This window comes from Dipteris shenzhenensis, chromosome 14, assembly GCF_047967505.1.
Source record: "Dipteris shenzhenensis isolate YYH24624 ecotype China chromosome 14, Dip_SZ_1.0, whole genome shotgun sequence".
Taxonomy (NCBI): domain Eukaryota; kingdom Viridiplantae; phylum Streptophyta; class Polypodiopsida; order Gleicheniales; family Dipteridaceae; genus Dipteris; species Dipteris shenzhenensis.
The window spans coordinates 15,708,582-15,726,762 of record NC_141609.1 but is presented as its reverse complement, the minus strand read 5'-3'; the positions used below and the strand labels follow the sequence as shown (position 1 = coordinate 15,726,762).

At 41.0% G+C, this 18,181-nt stretch overlaps 1 protein-coding gene across 1 annotated transcript; it reads right to left on the bottom strand.

Annotated features, from left to right (window-relative positions):
- Nucleotides 1-9,250: 9,250 nt before the first annotated feature.
- On the bottom strand, nucleotides 9,251-10,498 carry LOC147894248 (large ribosomal subunit protein P1-like). Its single transcript, XM_087385203.1, has 4 exons — nucleotides 10,439-10,498; nucleotides 9,576-9,708; nucleotides 9,401-9,492; nucleotides 9,251-9,298 (listed from the first exon to the last, which is right to left on the bottom strand). The coding sequence occupies exons 1-4, from the start codon at nucleotides 10,496-10,498 to the stop codon at nucleotides 9,251-9,253; spliced, it is 333 nt and encodes a 110-aa protein (XP_087241329.1).
- Nucleotides 10,499-18,181: the final 7,683 nt, after the last annotated feature.

The window sequence follows — 18,181 nt, the reverse complement described above, 5'->3', positions numbered from 1 at the left end:
AGACCTATTTGTAAATATCACCGGAGTGCAAATAATGAGAGTCATAGAAGTTTAAGGACCTCGTAAGTCCACCAAAATTGACGGATCTGCAAATAGTTACTTCAAACTTGAGTTCCAACACACTGGCAAAAAAACGTTGAAGCAGAGATAGTGAGTCAGAAAGCCAACAAAATGATGCCAAATTCAAGAATGAAGGTGTTTTTGAACTCTTGAAATGCAATGGATACCAAAAGCAGGCAATGGTTGCCTCTACAAGTCATTTCGGACTCCTAGTAGTCAAAAGGAACAGGGGAGTCATTTAAAAACGTCTTTTTCCTACAAAACCACCTGCTGGCTCGCAAAAACCCACTCAGAGGACTTTCCAAAGGTCTCTGCACACTAGGATGTAGGTAAAGTCACCCAACAGAGCTTCTCCTTTCTCCCACAGAGCTATAGCAATAGACTTTGGGCTCCAATCGGGCTCAACTAGAACACCCACGCTTTGATACTAGTTGAGATATCTCAACAATGGAAGTGAAATGAAAGAAGGTGAGAGAGAGGGAGAGCTAGAAGAGAGAGCTACACAAGTTTTGGTGGGTGCAAAACACCCTAATCTTCTAGGTCATCCATATATATATGTGTGTGTGTGTTTGAGCCTTGTACATAACCGGGGTTAAGGTACAATGGCCTTTAACCCCCACACACTCACATTCTTCTAGAGGTACTATCAAAGGAAGACAACATACATTGGTATGATAAAGGCAAATGTGCATGCTATAGTGGATGCAAACACGAGACTCTTGGATACTAATAATGTCATGTGGTTAGGGTACAAACATAATAAGCATGTGATCATGAATACTACCTTTTATAAAAAATGTAAAGGAGGAGAGCAAGTAGCTATCCCTTTAGTGATGGTACCTTTTGAAAGTTTCAAGCAATATATTTTTGGTGACTAGTATTTCTTCATTGATGCCCTGGATTAGGGTTGCTCTTAGGTAACATGAGATGTTAGGGGACAAGGAGCATGCACACCAATTTTAGATTGTCTTTGATTGGAATTGTGTTTGAATGCACATTTGGTAGATTAAAAGGTGCATTATGATATTATCTTGCCTAATCAATAATCCATATCTCCCTTGACTCATCCATTCCTATTTCACCTTGCATAACATGGCTTTGTATGGTGATCGAAAAAGCCAAACTATCAATGATCCAATCATTGAAAATGTGGTTATAGTGTGGAGGAAGATGCACCAGAGGTATTGGGCATGTATGATGCTCTTTTTTAGTTGAAGGTGTCTTGGATATGAACTCGCCATATGGTTCCAATAGTGCATAGTCCTTATGTGTGGCATACAATTGATTGTAATGACAATCATTATATTGGGCCAAGACTCGTTTGCTTGAAAGTTCTATGGACTACAACATTAATCATTGATTCTAAAAATGATAGCTCTATGGAGCTCAATGTCCCCACTTGTTTTTTCTTTCAATTGTTTCTCTAATTTATGGTAGTCTTGTGGTTTAAAAGGGACAAGGCTCTACAAAATATCATTGTGCATGAAGGCAAGGTTTTTAGATTCTAAGGTGAAACATACATTTTAAAGTCCTTGACGAATCATCGTTCTCTTTAGAAGGCTTTCAATTTTATGTCACTTGCTCCCACTACGTCACATGCATAGTTATTTCCAAGATGCACACAACCTACCTTTCCATTGTCATAAGTGGAGAACCATTCCCTATGGGAAGTAACATGGAATGAGGTACCAGAATCCAAAGTCCAATCCTAGGGATATGTATCATCTAAAATGGTGAGCAACTTTGTAGCAGGTAGACTAGACATGAAGAGAATGTCATTGTCACTATCATCAATGACTAGATTGATCTCCTGGATCTTCACTTTTCCTTTGTCCTCCTTTGGACTCTCTTCCTTCTCATTTGCACCCCAATTTGCATTCTTTTTCTTATTCTTTTGCTCTCTTTTCAGCTTGTAGCAATCCTTTTTCATGTGGCCCTTCTTGCCACAATGGTAACACTCAATGTTTTGTGCCCTGGATTTGCTATGAGACTTTCCTCTTTCTTGGGACTTCCCCTTGAACTGTGATTTGCCCCTTTGCACATTTAAGGCTACATCCTACTTGTTGCCATCCATAGACTTCCATCTAATCTCCTCGACCAACAAGCTACTTGCAACATCATCAAACTTTAGTACTCCACCAGGTGTAGAGTTATTGATAGCTGTACGGAGAAGGTATCCCATGAGGATGGCAATGAACACAAGAGGAATATTGCCTTAGTCTCCGCATCAAAATTCAGCCTCTGAGCCAATAGCTGGCTCAAAATAATATTGAATTCATTCAAGTGAAGCAATGGAGACCCCTTACTTCATCTACAACTCAAACAATCTCTTCATGAGGTAAACTTTATTGGAGGCAGTTTCCTTCTCATAGGTGGCACATAATTTTTTCTTCCACAAATCTTCCATAGTCTACTCATTTTCTACTGAGAAATAAATTGACTCTGCAAGATGAAGTCTAACAATAGACTTTGCTAATGCATCCAACTCATTCCAATCATCCTTAGACATATCTATAGGCTTAGCTACAATCCTTGCCAAGGGTTTAATCTACAATACCAAGTGCACTCAAATGCATATGCCAAAATGGAAGGTAATATCACCAAACCTCCAAGGCTCAAAGCATCAAGATGCATCCGACTCGTGCATATACTATGCATCCATCTAAGCAAATTTGGCTCAAAAGAAAATGTCAACCTATAATGAAAAAACAATGGCAAACCCAATGCCAAAAAGAGCCAAATGTTATTATGGAAAATGGAAGAAGTATTGAACATTACATTCCATCACACCCCTTTAATGGGAATGGCCTTCCTCTGTGTCAAACCAAGAGCTTGTTGGTGTTTCTTGAAAAGCTCTTTATCGAGTGGTTTGGTAACATTCTCTTTGCTATCACAATGCTGGTGATGTCACCAAGTAACACTCTCTCTCTGATGAAGTGCTCTCTAACATTAATGTGCTTTGTCCTAGAGTGATATACTGGATTCTTAGCCAATGCCTGAGCTGATTGATTATCACAGTATATTGTTGTTAGCTTTGACTCATCAAAGTAATCTATTTTTGACAATAGCCTTCTGAGCCATATAGCCTCACATGCACCTGTAGTGAGTGCCCTATATTTTGATTTAGTCAAAGACAAAGAAATAGTTGGCTATTTGTTTGACAACCACGATATAGCACCTTGACCAAGGAAAAATGCATATCCCTGTGTGGATCTCCTAGTCTCATGATCTCCGACATAGTCACTGTCACAGTATCAATGCAACTGTGGATGACTTAATCTATATTCTATCCCAAACTGTCTTGTACCTCTGATGTATCTCAAGACTCTTTTGGCTGCATTCCAATGAGACTATTTTGGATTTGCCATAAACTGTGCAAGTGAACTTATTGCATAACAAATATCTAGCCATGTGATAGTTAGATATATAAAGGATCCTAATCTGCTCGGTCAACTTGATAGGTGAAATCCTCTTTTGGATTGCAATCAATGTCTAGATACACTATATTAGTCTTTTGCATTTCCTTGTTTGTAAGAAACATATTCCCATGTTCATTTGCAAAATGACTGTGACTAGAATGTCCACCACGATGATTTCCTCTGCCATAGATTGCTACTGGATTGACCGCCTTGGTCATACTACTTCTTGCGGCAATCTCTTTCATAGTGTCCAAACTTGTGATAGTAGTTGCACTAGATGTTTGACATGTTGGTGAATGCATTCCCTCATCCTTGGAATCTTCCTCGATTGGAATTATTTCCTCTTTGATGATTTTGATGTTGCTGAGGATGATGCTGATGCTGATTTTGCTGATGACTTTGTTGTTGATGATGACCACTTCTCTAGAATGATCTATCTCTATCTCTATCTAAAGTTGTGAGTGCGTTATAATTAGAATGACCTTTACATGCATGAATGGCCTGAGTCCTGAGTCCTTCACCAAGTAAGACTGACTGGGGTGCGTACATATTATGAGCGGAAACCCTTGAGCGGATTATCCGAGCAACACTCAATGGAGTTATACTTGAATGAATGTTTTTTTATGAAATATCTTTTTTTAAAAACCTCAATCGACAGCTCTCATATTAGCTGCATGCATGTACCAAGGTACAAAGAGCCAAAGACATATACCCTTGGTTTGAATGCTCTCATGATGCAATTGTGTGTATTATATTTGCACATTCATTGTATTTTCTATAAGCCTCAACATGCCAACAAAATTAGGACTAGTGGCATTGTTCACTTTTAAGTAGATATGCTTATTAATACCTCCCCTCAAGCTTGTGAGATTGCCAACAATTATTTGTTTTTAGTCTTTCGAAACTCAATAGAGGGATGGATATATATTTTAACAATCAAAGATGTAAACTATGAATTCACCTAAAAATTCAAATCTAAAAATTACAACTTGCCATACATTTCCAAAACAACTATGACATGTTCATATTATTAGGTCAAAGACCATTAAAATCACATGATTCAGAAGCCATAATCTATCAATCCATAAGAAGTTAAGGTTTGCATAAGAAGGTAATGGCTATCCATCCATAAGAAACCAGGTCTACATGAGATGATAATGAAAACATGAGAAATTAAGTTTTGCATCAATCCATAAAAAGCCAGGACATGCTCTCTAGACCTCATCAGCCAAGTCATCTATGTAGTCTAGATGCCCATGATGCCTCTCCACCAACTCATAATCGAATGTGCTATCTCCTGCCATTTGGGTAGCCACATCTTCTGCATAGCAAGGCAGAACACTAAGCTCAATTAGTCAGTATCTAACCATGCTTAAATTATACACATAGATCAAATAAATTACTCACTAATCAAGAGGTGCATCAAAGTCATAGTCTGTCTCCTCATCATCTATCATGAGGACTGCTTGATTCACACTTGAAGGCCCTGCCTCTGTGAAGTTGTCTCTAAGCATGCCTTCTAAGTATCCTATGCAAATCTCTTTGTCATTGTCCACTGCCATGCATGGACGTCCTGAGTGAATTGCTGCTTTCATCCCAGGTGCTGTACCTGCACCAAGCTCAAGCACAGAGCCTCCAATGGGACACAACAACTCCATGAACATCAACATCATGGAGCTACTCTTCTCCAACCCACCACGCCACTGTCCACCCTTTCCCTCTTTTATGCACCGTACACTTGAAGGCAAGTAATGAGTGATGAAATAATTGTCCATGCACACCTTAAGGGATTGGGAAACTTTATTTGCCCTATCAAGATAGTGATGTGCCTTCTTGCCAATCCTAGAGAACAATAGGATTTGAAAGGCAGTAATCTACATAAAACATAGATTGAAAAAGTTAATGGAGAATACTAAAATACGAACAAACAAGAACATGACAATCATGTAAATAGCCAAATGACATACCTTGACACCAAAGCCAACATTATCCGCAACATCAATGCAATCTCCCGTCTCCACGATCCATCTACATGTACTAACTATAAGATACCAATAGCTGAATGCAATTCACATAAACAGACATTATCAACTGTGATATATTGCTCACCTACAAGAAACCTCTAGTCTCATTTGTCTTGCCAAACGCTCAACGAATGAAGTGGATACAGGTGAACACATCACCAATGTCCATCCATAATCATCCATCACAGATGAAGCAATAGCAAGTGAGCATGAGATATGCTCCTCATTTAGAATGTTCCATCCAGGGATTCCACCCTTGATTCCACTCACTATTGATCCTGTAGGAAGGTCAATCAAGCAAAAATCCACACTCCATGCAGCATTTTTTCCATTGCGTGACTTCTTCATGCCACCAAGTTCATGGTAAAAATTTCTTATGATTTGAAAAGCCCCATCATACTTGTATTGCTTAACTTCTTTTCCAAGTGATACATAATCATACTCCCAAACTTTGTAGTTCTCTTGTGAGATACGAGTTGCAAATGATGAGAAAGTGGACAAAGGAACATAAACCATATCCGTATTACACACTTTCTTGCTAAGAAGAGACTCCTCCTTTCGTGGATCATTGTCTACAATAACAAAGAATCCTAAATTAAATTTGTAGGAAGCTTCTAATCACTTTGAAACATGAAAGAAAGAGTTATAAGAAAATAGACCTGTGTTAGAAGTGCCCGTTGGTTTAGGTCTTCCACCTCGTTTGTTATTTGGAGTCACATGACTTGCCTTTTGCTTTTCTACTATTGCTTTTTGCTCCTCTTCAAGCCTCTTCTTTTGTGCCTCATCCATGTTGCCCGACGAACCCGAGTTTGACTTGCACTCACCTTTTAAATGGCGATCATAAGTTTCCTTCTCTTCCTCGATACATGTTCCAGCCTTCATCTCGATCCACCAAGGGCAGTGCTTCCTTTCCCACTCCGTAAGCAATATATGACCATCCTTATGCTTATTCTCTCTAAAAATATGAGAGGTGTACATGCAGTAAGTAGCAGGTGCAAGCATAGTCCAAGCCTTGCAAATGGATGGTACCACCTTAAGACTCTTATTTGCAGCCAGATAATGGAGATACCTAAATGATTTTTAGGATAATATAAGAGAATGCAAGGTATTACAAAGATATCTTTCAATTGAAAACGAAAGCCAAAACGCACCTGTAAACCAATCGTCTGCTGGCATTTGTAAGATCAACTTGCTTAGATGGAACAACAGCAACTGTCATCAATGAAGCAAAAGGCTCAAACAAAAAAGGCCTGTGTCTCACTATAATGCCATCAAAGTATTCCAGAATAGAAGGACTGTCTGGAAGTGTAGCTGCACCCTCAATGCTTGATGATTTCATCACTTGGTCAAGCAATCGCCCAGCATCTGCCAACACATGGTCCATCCATACTTCTTTTGCAAGCCAAGGTATGAAACCATGGTCAGTCATAGGCATCCCATAACTCTCCTTTAGATTGTCATCTGCACCAAGAAGAGAAAGAATAGATAGTTGCTTTGCCTTGGAACAGGTTGCAATTGATACTTGGTAAAGCTTCTCCAAAGTGATCTTCATTGATGTATCCTCAAATGGTAAATTCCAAAGGATATTAAACCACTCCTTGCCATGGGAAGGATTGACTATTGAAAGCATCTGCCAAATAGTAAAGTTTTAGAAGAGACTTTGATACACACAACAAACCATATATTAAGGTTTTCAAAGTACAAACTAAAAATTTGCAAGTTGTAACTATAGATTTATAATTTTCAAATCATATATTATGGTTTATGAGTTGTAAAATTAGAATTTGAAAACTATAAATTCAAATTTGCAAACTATAAATTCAAATATCTGAGATATAAAACGTAGAATTTTGTGGACTACAAATTCAAATTTGTGATCTATAAATACAAAATTTGGTAAATTGAAAACTTACCCGTGTAATTTTTCTTCGATATGTTGCTCCCACAGTCTTTTTAATCTCATGAATCTTGGACTCTCTCTCATCCTTTGGCATGGAAGAATGCAATTTCTTGCATTGAGCCTCAAAATCTGATTTCCATTTCCCCTTTCAACATAAACAGATAATCTCATCATAATGTTATTGGAACACAAAGCAAAGTCACAAAAAAAGAAAATATATAAACTAAAGAACTAATACTTACAGCAAATACCATCCTCCCAAGAATAGTTTGGGTGAGGGGATACCACACCCTTCGTCCACTTCCAATCTCTTTCTGTCTTGCCAACTCAATAGCTTTTTTCTCCTCCTCACTAAAATCCTGAGTAAAATATTGAGCATCACAAGATACGAGTGTGCTTGTGTGGTACAAATAATCCTTGAGATTAGTAACAACAATTGCATCTTCATTAAGCCTGCAACCATTGACTTAAATGGATCAAAATTGGTTTCATTTACAAGCACTTACCATCTCAATATAGAAAACATAAACAACAAGGCTTACAAGTTAAATCTTTGCAGAGCAGCAACAAGCTTAAGCTCATCCTTTGCTTCCGGTTCAATAACTTGAGCTTGCACTCTAATGTGTCTAGACTTGATATTTGTGTAAAGCTCTTCTATGCTTTCCATCCAAGATGCTGTACGATGATTTCCTTCCCACACGAAGAACATTTTGTTTGATAGAAAGCTCCATGGTGTGCCAATTATCTCTGATTCAAACTCATCATTAACTAAGCTCCAATTCTTGTCCCAACGTTCTCTTGTGACATCATCAACATCCTTCGAAGACCCATCAGGCATTTTGATAGATAGAATAAAAGATCCTTTTGTCGGAATGTATCCCTCTATTTCAAATGCTCTTTTCAAAATGGTCAAATCATTCCTAATTTGACGCACAACTGGGTTTATGAGACAACGACACAAGGGAATTCGAGGAGGTGGAATTTCTTTAGTTACTGTAAGAAGCTCTAAAATATCTGCACCTGAAGGTCTCTCAACACACTCTGGAATGATATCCTCCACATCATCTTTAACTCCTACTTTGTTGGATGGTTCATCTATAGTTTTATCCTTGTTGTCCTCAGGATCCTCAATATCATTTTCAATGTCAACTTGCTCAAGCTCCTTCAGTTCATTCTTGACCTCTGACTCTTGCTTCTTCCTTTTGCCACCTTTCCTTGTGATAGGACTAGACACATCACGTTTCTTTCTCTACACATTTGAAGAACTCAATTACAAGATTTGCAAAAATGCAAAGGTGAAATGCAACTAGAAAAAGAAAAAGAATCCAAACTTACTGGAGGCATTTGTTGCACAACTTTCAATAAGCTCACCTGCACAAGAAGAAAAACAAATAAATGACAAGATGTGAGCTACTATTGGTTCCGATTGTTCGTGTACACGATGCTATCAATTTGTGTTGGGACGATCTATTACAAAGTCGGGCTCTCTTACAACGCTATTGAGGCAGGGTTCAGCACAACGGGAGAAAAGGATCTTTCATTGTTTTTTGGAAGTGTTGAGGGAGAAGAATGCAGATGGAAAAAAAACTCCACCCGTGACAAAGAGAAAAACTTGACAGAGAGAAGGGAAGAATTCCTATGAGCGCTGCTTTAGAGAGCCTGCGGATGATGCCCAAAGCTTCCAAAGGCGCGGGCAGCTAGCTGGAAAGGGAAACTATTTCGAGCAAAATCCAGCTAATGGAGAATTAAGCGAGGGAAGGCGGAAGAAGGCAGCCTAGATCTGCAAATGCAACAAGGGGGAGGAGGGAGAAGGGAACGATGGAGGAGACAGAAACCATGGGCTCCGTCTAGTCGATCAAGCTGAATCCCATGTCCTCGTCACTTTCTTCCTTTGGCTCTTCCAGCAAAGGGAGAGAAACAGCAATAGCACAATAAGGAAGTCTCCGTAAAGAAAGAGACTATAACTCAGACAAAAATACAGGTCGACCAGGCTTTACCTTTTTCTCTTCAACGGGAGGAGGCGGTGCAGCAGCCGCAGCACCAGAAGGAGCAGCACCTCCGCCGACAGCAACAGCAGCTCCGCCACCACCTGCGATCAAGAAAGTAAGGGACCAAATCCCTAGCTCTGAAGCAAATGTCCTTCGCGTAAGGCATGACCAACGATATACTCACCGGAACCGACGTTGGTGATGAGGTCTTCAACACTGTGCTTCTCGAGGAGCTTGGCGAACAAACCAGGCCAGTAGGATTCAATCTGGACGCCGGCGGCCTTGACGAGGGTGGCAATTTTCTCAGCCTGGGAGGGGGGAAAGGAGTGAGAACCGATTGAAATGCAGCAAAAAAGATGATACTAGGAGAGAAGTGAGGCAAACCGTCGTCAAAGGTGAGAAGTGAGAAAGCCGGTAGTGCATGTCGTCGGCCATTGTGTTCGAGATCCCCAGTGAACACAGAAAGTCACGCAAAACTCATAATTAACTTGAGATGCTTGCCTTCGTGTTTTCCTCTACAGGATACTGCTTTCTTCCAGCATCATGCTTTAGCACGACCGATTCTCTATCGACTTTTGTACTCGGACTGTTTTTTATTTCATGGCAGTCCTTTATACTATCTTTCATAGGGCTTAGCTCTTCTGAACGAGATCTTGAGTGTCTCAATTGCTCGTTAGTTTCTTGCTCGTTTTTCCATTTAAGCAACACTCCTTATCGTTCTTATCCGTCTCCTTCCACCGAAGTCTATCTAAGGTCTCCGTTAGAGACGGGTCATGGTACTCGTCTTAATAACAACGGAAGTTTACAAGAAACGGAAGTAAAACCGAATATGCATCCAAACTGATCAAGACTAATGTAATAACGGCGATCGTGTATACTATGTAAGTAGCTAATAACAATGGGAGTGAGGTTTGACGCTTCAACCTTTGGTGCACTGGTAGTCACGGTGGTTCCTTCTTCGACAGTGAGGTTTGTCGCTTGTTCGCTTAGAAGCTTTGGTGCACTGGTACTCGCTTAAAACCGTCGTCAAAAAAGATGGATGTGAGGCAAACCGTCGTCGAAGAGGATGAGAGAAGCGTAGGTGCAGGCGAGCTCGCTGATCGACATGGCGAAGGCTGTGTGAGTGCCAAGCTTTGCAAGGGAAGGCGGAAGAAGGCAGCCTAGATCTACAAATGCAACAAGGGGGAGGAGGGAGAAGGGAACGATGGAGGAGACAGAGCTTCACTGAGAACACTAGTGAACACTAGTTTCGCTGGCGAAACTAGTGAACACTAGTCTAGTTTCGCCAGCGAAACTAGTGTTCACTAGTTTCGCTGGCGAAACTAGTTCGCCACTATTTTCAGTGGTGAACTAGTTTCGCCAGCGAAACTAGTGAACACTAGTTTCGCTGGCGAAACTAGAGTCGTCATCGTCCAGGCTTAGAACTGAGGCGATTCCTCCACTTTACCGTGCGAAATTCTAAACATATGAACGGATCATCATCTAGGCTACAACGCAGGTGATTCCCTAGCGATCCGGCAAAACTTCTTCGCAGTATTTGACAGGAGCCTTGGGTTCATACGCGAATTAATCAGGCTTCGTTGTTCGCAAGGCGAGGATGCAATATTCGATGCAAGGCCGAGCAAGTCGAACGCAAGGTAATCGCCAGGGGTAAAGCTGCATCCAAATCCAAGCAAAGAAAGAGTAGCAATGGGGACGTCCAAGCTCGAAGTGGACAGCTGTGAGCAAGAACAGGAGATGCCGGACGGCAGGTGAAGTTTGTGAATGCGAGTTACCAAAGGGTGAATAGGCCGGCACGTCAGAACAGGAAAAGGAAGCGGAATGTTGACTGTGGGAGGCCACAAAGTGATGGATTGTTTATTTTGGCGCTGGTGTTTGGATGTAGCGCAGCCATAGCTGGCTGCGGCCCTCCTGTAGGACCAGCTTCGCTCAGGCAGACATTTCTAACCGCCCTCAACCCTCCAGTTGTTTTTATGTCTTTGTCGTCTTCTTGCTGTAGAACTGTTTACTGTGTAGTAAGTCGTGATATATGGATCTACTTGCGAACTCAGACTAGTTTCGCCAGCGAAACTAGTGTTCACTAGTTTCGCTGGCGAAACTAGTTCGCCACTATTTTCAGTGGTGAACTAGTTTCGCCAGCGAAACTAGTGAATACTAGTTTCGAAACTAGTGTTCAGAACTAGTTTCGCCAGCGAAACTAGTTGTGAACACTAGTTTCGAAACTAGTGTTCACAACTAGTTTTGAGCGAAACTAGTGAAAGGGAAACTATTTCGAGCAAAATCCAGCGAGGGAAGGCGGAAGAAGGCAGCCTAGATCTACAAATGCAACAAGGGGGAGGAGGGAGAAGGGAACGATGGAGGAGACAGAGAACACTAGTGAACACTAGTTTCGCTGGCGAAACTAGTGAACACTAGTCTAGTTTCGCCAGCGAAACTAGTGTTCACTAGTTTCGCTGGCGAAACTAGTTCGCCACTATTTTCAGTGGTGAACTAGTTTCGCCAGCGAAACTAGTGAATACTAGTTTCGAAACTAGTGTTCAGAACTAGTTTCGCCAGCGAAACTAGTTGTGAACACTAGTTTCGAAACTAGTGTTCACAACTAGTTTTGAGCGAAACTAGTGAACACTAGTTTCGAAACTAGTGTTCACAACTAGTTTTGCTGGCGAAACTAGTTGTGAACTTCACCACTGAAAATAGTGGCGAACTAGTTTCGCCAGCGAAACTAGTGAACACTAGTTTCGCTGGCGAAACTAGTGGCGGAAACTAGTGTTCACTCACTAGTGAACACTAGTTTCTACACTAGTGAACACTAGTTTCCGCCACTAGTTGAAACTAGTGTAGAAACTAGTGTTCACTAGTGAGTGAACACTAGTTTCTGCCACTAGTTTCGCCAGCGAAACTAGTGAAGGCGTAGGCATTGGCCCGAAAAGCATTATGAAAACTAGCATCCCTAAGAATTTGACAACAGACACAAACAGATTACGGGCAAAACCGACCCGCCAAAATATTTATACTTCACAGGAAATACCTGCAACGTGTAAACATTCTCGCCATTTTCGTTAGTATAGTACATGAGATACATGATTGCAGACTGTTAGAAACAAAACGAAACATATTAGAGATAGCAAACTAGAGAAAACTCAAACTAACGACGGCAGGAAACACAACAGATGCTCCTAACGAAACTAGTGAATACTAGTTTAGCTGGCGAAACTAGTTCGCCACGCCATTAGTTTCGCCAGCGAAACTAGTGAACACTAGTTTCGCTGGCGAAACTAGTTCGTCACGCCACTAGTTTCGCCAGCGAAACTAGTGAACACTAGTTTCGCTGGCTAGTTTCGCCAGCGAAACTAGTGAAGGCGTAGGCGTAGGCGTGGGCGTAGGCACGTGGGCGTAGGTGTAGGCGTAGGCGTAGGCGTGAGCGTGTTCACCGAAACTAGGCGTGGACGTGGGCGTAGGCGTGGGCGTGGGCGTAGGCGTGTTCACTAGTTTCGCCAGCGAAACTAGTGCCAACGAAACTAGTCTTCTCTGCCTCCCCTTCTCTTTCTCTGAACTAGTTTCTCTTTCTTTGCCTCTGCCTCTTCTTCTTCCTCTCCCTCTCCACCCTCCTTTCTTCCACTTCCGTTTCCCTTCGACCTTCCTCCTTCAATGGATTTTGCAATTGTGTCCAATGACAATAGGTCGAAGACACTGCAAGTTGCAACAACGAATGGTGTTGCACGCATTAGTAGGGAATACCTTCACTTAGCATTTGGACTTTCACCGAGCTCAATCTCTTTGCATCAACTACTTGATAGCAAGTGTGACGACTTGTCCTTTGAGGTTCCCTTTGTAGGTGAGGAGTCCTTGTTTCATCTTGACACTCAGTTTGGAACCACCTTCATTGTTAGAGGTGTAAAGCTTTTGACAGAAATCAGTAAGGAAGTGTCGGATAAAAAACAAGTAGATGAACAATCCGATAAGACCATGAGTTTGGTTCCTCTCTTGAAAAACCTTCCTGCAAGAAGTGCACTCAAAAAAGCTATGGACATTGTAACAACAATACAAGAAGTTGATGCACTTCCAGTAAAGTATGATGGCAATATTTTGTTTGAGCTTCCCGCTTCGGACCTCCCTAACCGTGCTGAGGGGACAGAAACCAAATACGACAGCCATGTTTGGACGGATGATATAACAAGTAATATGACAGGATTTGATGGTTTAGTTAGAATTCGAAGATGTGGTGGGCATCTACAATGCAAAAACATATTTTGTCCTTACTTGGAGAGAACCAAAGAGGCCAATGAGAAGCATTGGCAAGGGAGACTTTCACGAGTGTGTCCTCAAAGATCATATGTTGGCGAAAATAGTACTCTTAAGTGTTTGCATTGTGGTGCTCGTCCTTTCTGCGAGCAAGAGTGCCCATGTAGGCTATTCTTATGTTACCCACACCCCAAGGGTGATACACAATTTAAGAGGTGTGTTATACACTCAGGGTATCATTTGCATCCCGTTGGTGAAGGAAGTTCTAGAGGTGCTGTGAAGGAAGTTAAGGCTAGGTTGACTAAGCTCATACAAATAGATGGGATGGGAAGACCTAAAGCCTTGCAAAAAACATTAGCAAAGAAAATAATATTGGATGCCGTCATTCAAGATGATCCGAAAGCCATGAGTGATGCTGAATTGACATCATTACTAGAGAAGATTACTCCAACTTTGGACAAGAGAAGGTATGTGCATACTTGTCCTTTTAATGTGATTAAAAGTACTCAAGTTTTTTTGAAAAATAAGTAATGGGATTTTGATGCTACATGTTCTTAACTGTAGGCTCGCACGTTGGAAAAGGGAGGCCCAAATTGAAAGTGGATCCTTTGCAGATGGTTATGATGCTCTTTTACAACTGAAAAGAAAGTGTGTATATGATTATTTTCAGAGCATGGTGTTCCCTGGACAACTTGAATTTTCTTCATTTGAAAGATGTCATGTTTTCAAGATGTCTACCAAGGGACATGGTAGTGGTGTTGATCTAGTGAACAAGATGAGGCCAGGTGGAGAGTTAGGATCGTGCTGGGTTTGCTTTGATTTTGTCAAACGTATGCATGATTGGAATACAATGGCATGCCATGTTTACAACCCTTTTGTTCAAGAGCTACAGACTATTGCTATTGGGGATTTCAAGGTTGAGGATACAGAAGCCCAGATCCTTTTTTGGGAAATGTTAAATAGAGTCATGGAGAAGGAGGGATTCCCAAAGCCTCAATTTAAAGGGTTTATGGCTGATGAGGCACAAGCAAATTGGCGTGCAATTAGAATGGTATTCAATGGTGATGCCAATAAGGTGCTCAAAGAAAAAGAGAGATCTTGCTTATTCCATTGGGAGCAAAGCTTGGAAAACCATGCTAAGTTCCTTCCATCATTTGATCGTGAGGAGTTCAAGCTAAGGTGTAGACAGTGGAAGAATGCTCCATCTCAAGAAGCTGCAGACATCGAGTTGAAAAACCTCCGTTCGTGGTTCAAGCATCATGCACATAAGAAGGACATCTCCATTTTAGAAACATGGATTGTGTGGTGGCATGCAAGAGTGGCTCATTGGGGAGAATACATTCTCAAGGTAGGTCTATTGTTATTTCATTCACAACTTTATTGTTTTTTGATTATTGGAAACTAATCTATGTTGTGGCACAGGGCATGGAGGGATCTGACCAGTTTTTAGTTCCTAGAGCCAACCTTGCAGAGTCAGTCCATGGAAGTTGGTTGGCATCGAATGACGGAGTGAAATATGTCACACTAAAAAATGCTTGTGAGACAGATATGACGGGTGCTTTGCTGCAAACTGCAAGATACACAGAATATCTAAAGGGACTACACTTGGGTTGTGGACCTAGTTTGGAAAAGCTATCTCGAAGGCACTCTTATGGGGACATAGGGAGCAACTCATGCAAGTTCATTGATCTCAGTAATGAGGTGGCTAGCAAGGTGGATGCAACTATTGGAGGTCAAGATTGTATGGGTGATTTGAAGACTGTGAGAAGGAAGCGGTCAAAATCTTTCTCAGAAGCAGTGTATGCAAATGATTCACATCGTCCAGAATACCAGTATGTAAATCAGCCAAGAAAGAGAAAACAAAATACCACGCCAATCTTGAAAACAAATCAATATGTTGAAGAAGAGGTAGTACACAAGACTATGTGGGCTATAAGAAGAACTAATGCAGGTAGTGAGGTGAGGTGTCAAGGATACTTAGAGGACAAAGGAATCAAATGCCACAAATTGATAGATCACAAGGGTAGGACGGGAAAGAGAGGTGTTCCTGCACCTAGCTTTTTTGGGAGAATCAACACCAAAGCAGGCATTCGAAGGCAATTGATTTGGTTTTGTGGGGATAACATGGACCACACATGGACACCATCAAATTGCATTGAAGGAAAACCACCTGAGGTGCCGAGGGAGTGGCCTATTGAGAAAGGGACAAGCCTGGATGAGGAAGAAATGAGGTTATTAGTAGCTGGAGGATTTAGATTAAAAAAGCAATGCACTAGGGCCAAATCTGCTGATTTAACAAGTAGACCGAGCACAAGGGATGGCATGGTTGTGGAATGGGTAACTGAGGTGACATGTGAAATGAGAACAAGGATAGCTAAGTCTATTTCCTTGGAATGTGTTGTTCACAGTGTTAATATAGTTGTCCCTAGAGAGCATGTGGAGTACCTAGTTTCCACTCCAGGATCACGTAGAAAAGGGAGCAAGTACAATGTTGTGGTTTCAGTGTTTCCATCATGCACATGTCTGGACTTTATGGGCCATTCTCAAGGGCAAAACAGATATATCCCATGCAAACATCTGTATTACATTTATATGCAATACTTGGGTCTAGATGAGAAGATACACATGTTCATTCACCAATCTGCACTAAGTAGGCAAGAACTCTACCAAGCTCTACCTGCTTGCTAAGAAGGGCGTTTATCTCTACTTGTGGTTATATTAAAGGAACTTGCATAGGTGCATACAAATATTGTATGACCATTGTAGCTTGTGTTGACTTTTTGGGTGCATTTTGATAGTCATTTGCTTGACACAATATAGCTATATGTATGTAAACAGTATTTTGTTGCCCACAGCTTCTTTAAGAGTTGTGTATGAACAATGTATTACTCACCACACTATAGTTTTTGGTGACCTTTTGGTGTGTTTGAATGGTCCTTTTATAGAAATCTATCCATGTCTCTCAATTCAATCTTCCTGAGATTCTAGACCATTTGACTATAAATTGTTTGGAAGAAATATTATTTTTACTTTATTTTTTTGCACATGATGTTTATTGAAAAAATATATATATTGAAGGTATCAAATTAGACTTAACTAAAGGTCCACTGCTCAGATCGCTCGTATGTTTTTGCTCGGAAAATGCTCGTCCCCGACTGACTGAAGTTCTTCTAGTGTCGAAATTTGCCATTGAATGGCAATACTCCAGACTAGATTCTTGTATCCTTGTCCTAGTCCAATCAGGATGACTTGAACCATTTCTGCGGCATTCATAGTCTCTCTTGCTCTTGCAAGTTGATTGTTGTAGTCTTTGATCCTGAGTACGTAAGCATGACTAGTTTCACTGCGGTTGCGAAAACTTTGGTTGATTTGGTTTCTCAGTGTAAGAATCCTAGAAGTGTTCTTGGACTTGTAGAGAGCTGCAAACATATCCCATGCTTCTTTTGTTTTGGATTTGCCATAAATTGTGCAAGTGAACTTACTACATAACAAATATCTGGCCGTGTGATAGTTAGATATATAAAGAATCCTAATCTGCTTGGTCAAGTTGATAGCTGAAATCCTCTTTTGGATTGCAATCAGTGTCTAGGTACACTGTCTAGGTACACTATATGTCTTCTGCATTTCCTCATTTGCAAGAAACATATTCCCATGTTCATTTGCAAAATGACTGTGACTAGAATGTCCACCACGATGATTTCCTTTGCCATAGATTGCTACTGGATTGACCGCCTTGGTCGTATTGCTTCTTGCAGCAATGTCTTTCATAGTGTCCAAACTTATGATAGTAGTTGCACTAGATGTTTGACATGTTGGTGGATGCATTCCCTCATCCTTGGAATCTTCCTCGATTGGAATGATTTCCTCTTTGATGATTTTGATGTTGCTGAGGATGATGCTGATGCTGACTTTGCTGATGACTTTGTTGCTGATGATGACCACTTCTCTGGAATGATCTACCTCTACCTCTATTTGAAGTTGTGAATGCCTGATCATTAGAATGACCTTTGCATGCATGAATGGCTTGAGTCCTGAGTCCTTCACCAAGTAAGACTGACCGAAGTTCTTCTAGTGTCGGAATTTGCCATTGGATGGCAATACCCTGGACTAGATTCTCGTATCCCTCTCCTAGTCCAGTCAAGATGACTTGAACCATTTATGCGGATTCATAGTCTCTCTTACCCTTGCGAGTTGATTAATGTAGCCTTTGATCCTGAGTACATAAGCATGACCAGTTTTGCTGTAGTTGCAAAAACTCTGGTTGATTTGGTTTCTCAGTGTAAGAATCCTAGAAGTGTTCTTGGACTCGTAGAGAGCTGCAAACATATCCCATGCTTCTTTTGTTGTCTTGATGATGTTGAGCTGTCCTAGCATGACATCTTGCACATTCTGCTTGATCAGATGATATGCATACTTATCTTTCTTATCCCATTCTGATTGTGCTTGCGCAATGGCAAGATCTGCTATAGGTGCAAAAATTGTTTGTGTATCTAGAGATCCCACTGTAGATCTCACTACTGGTGCAGTGACAATAGGTGGAGTAGAGCT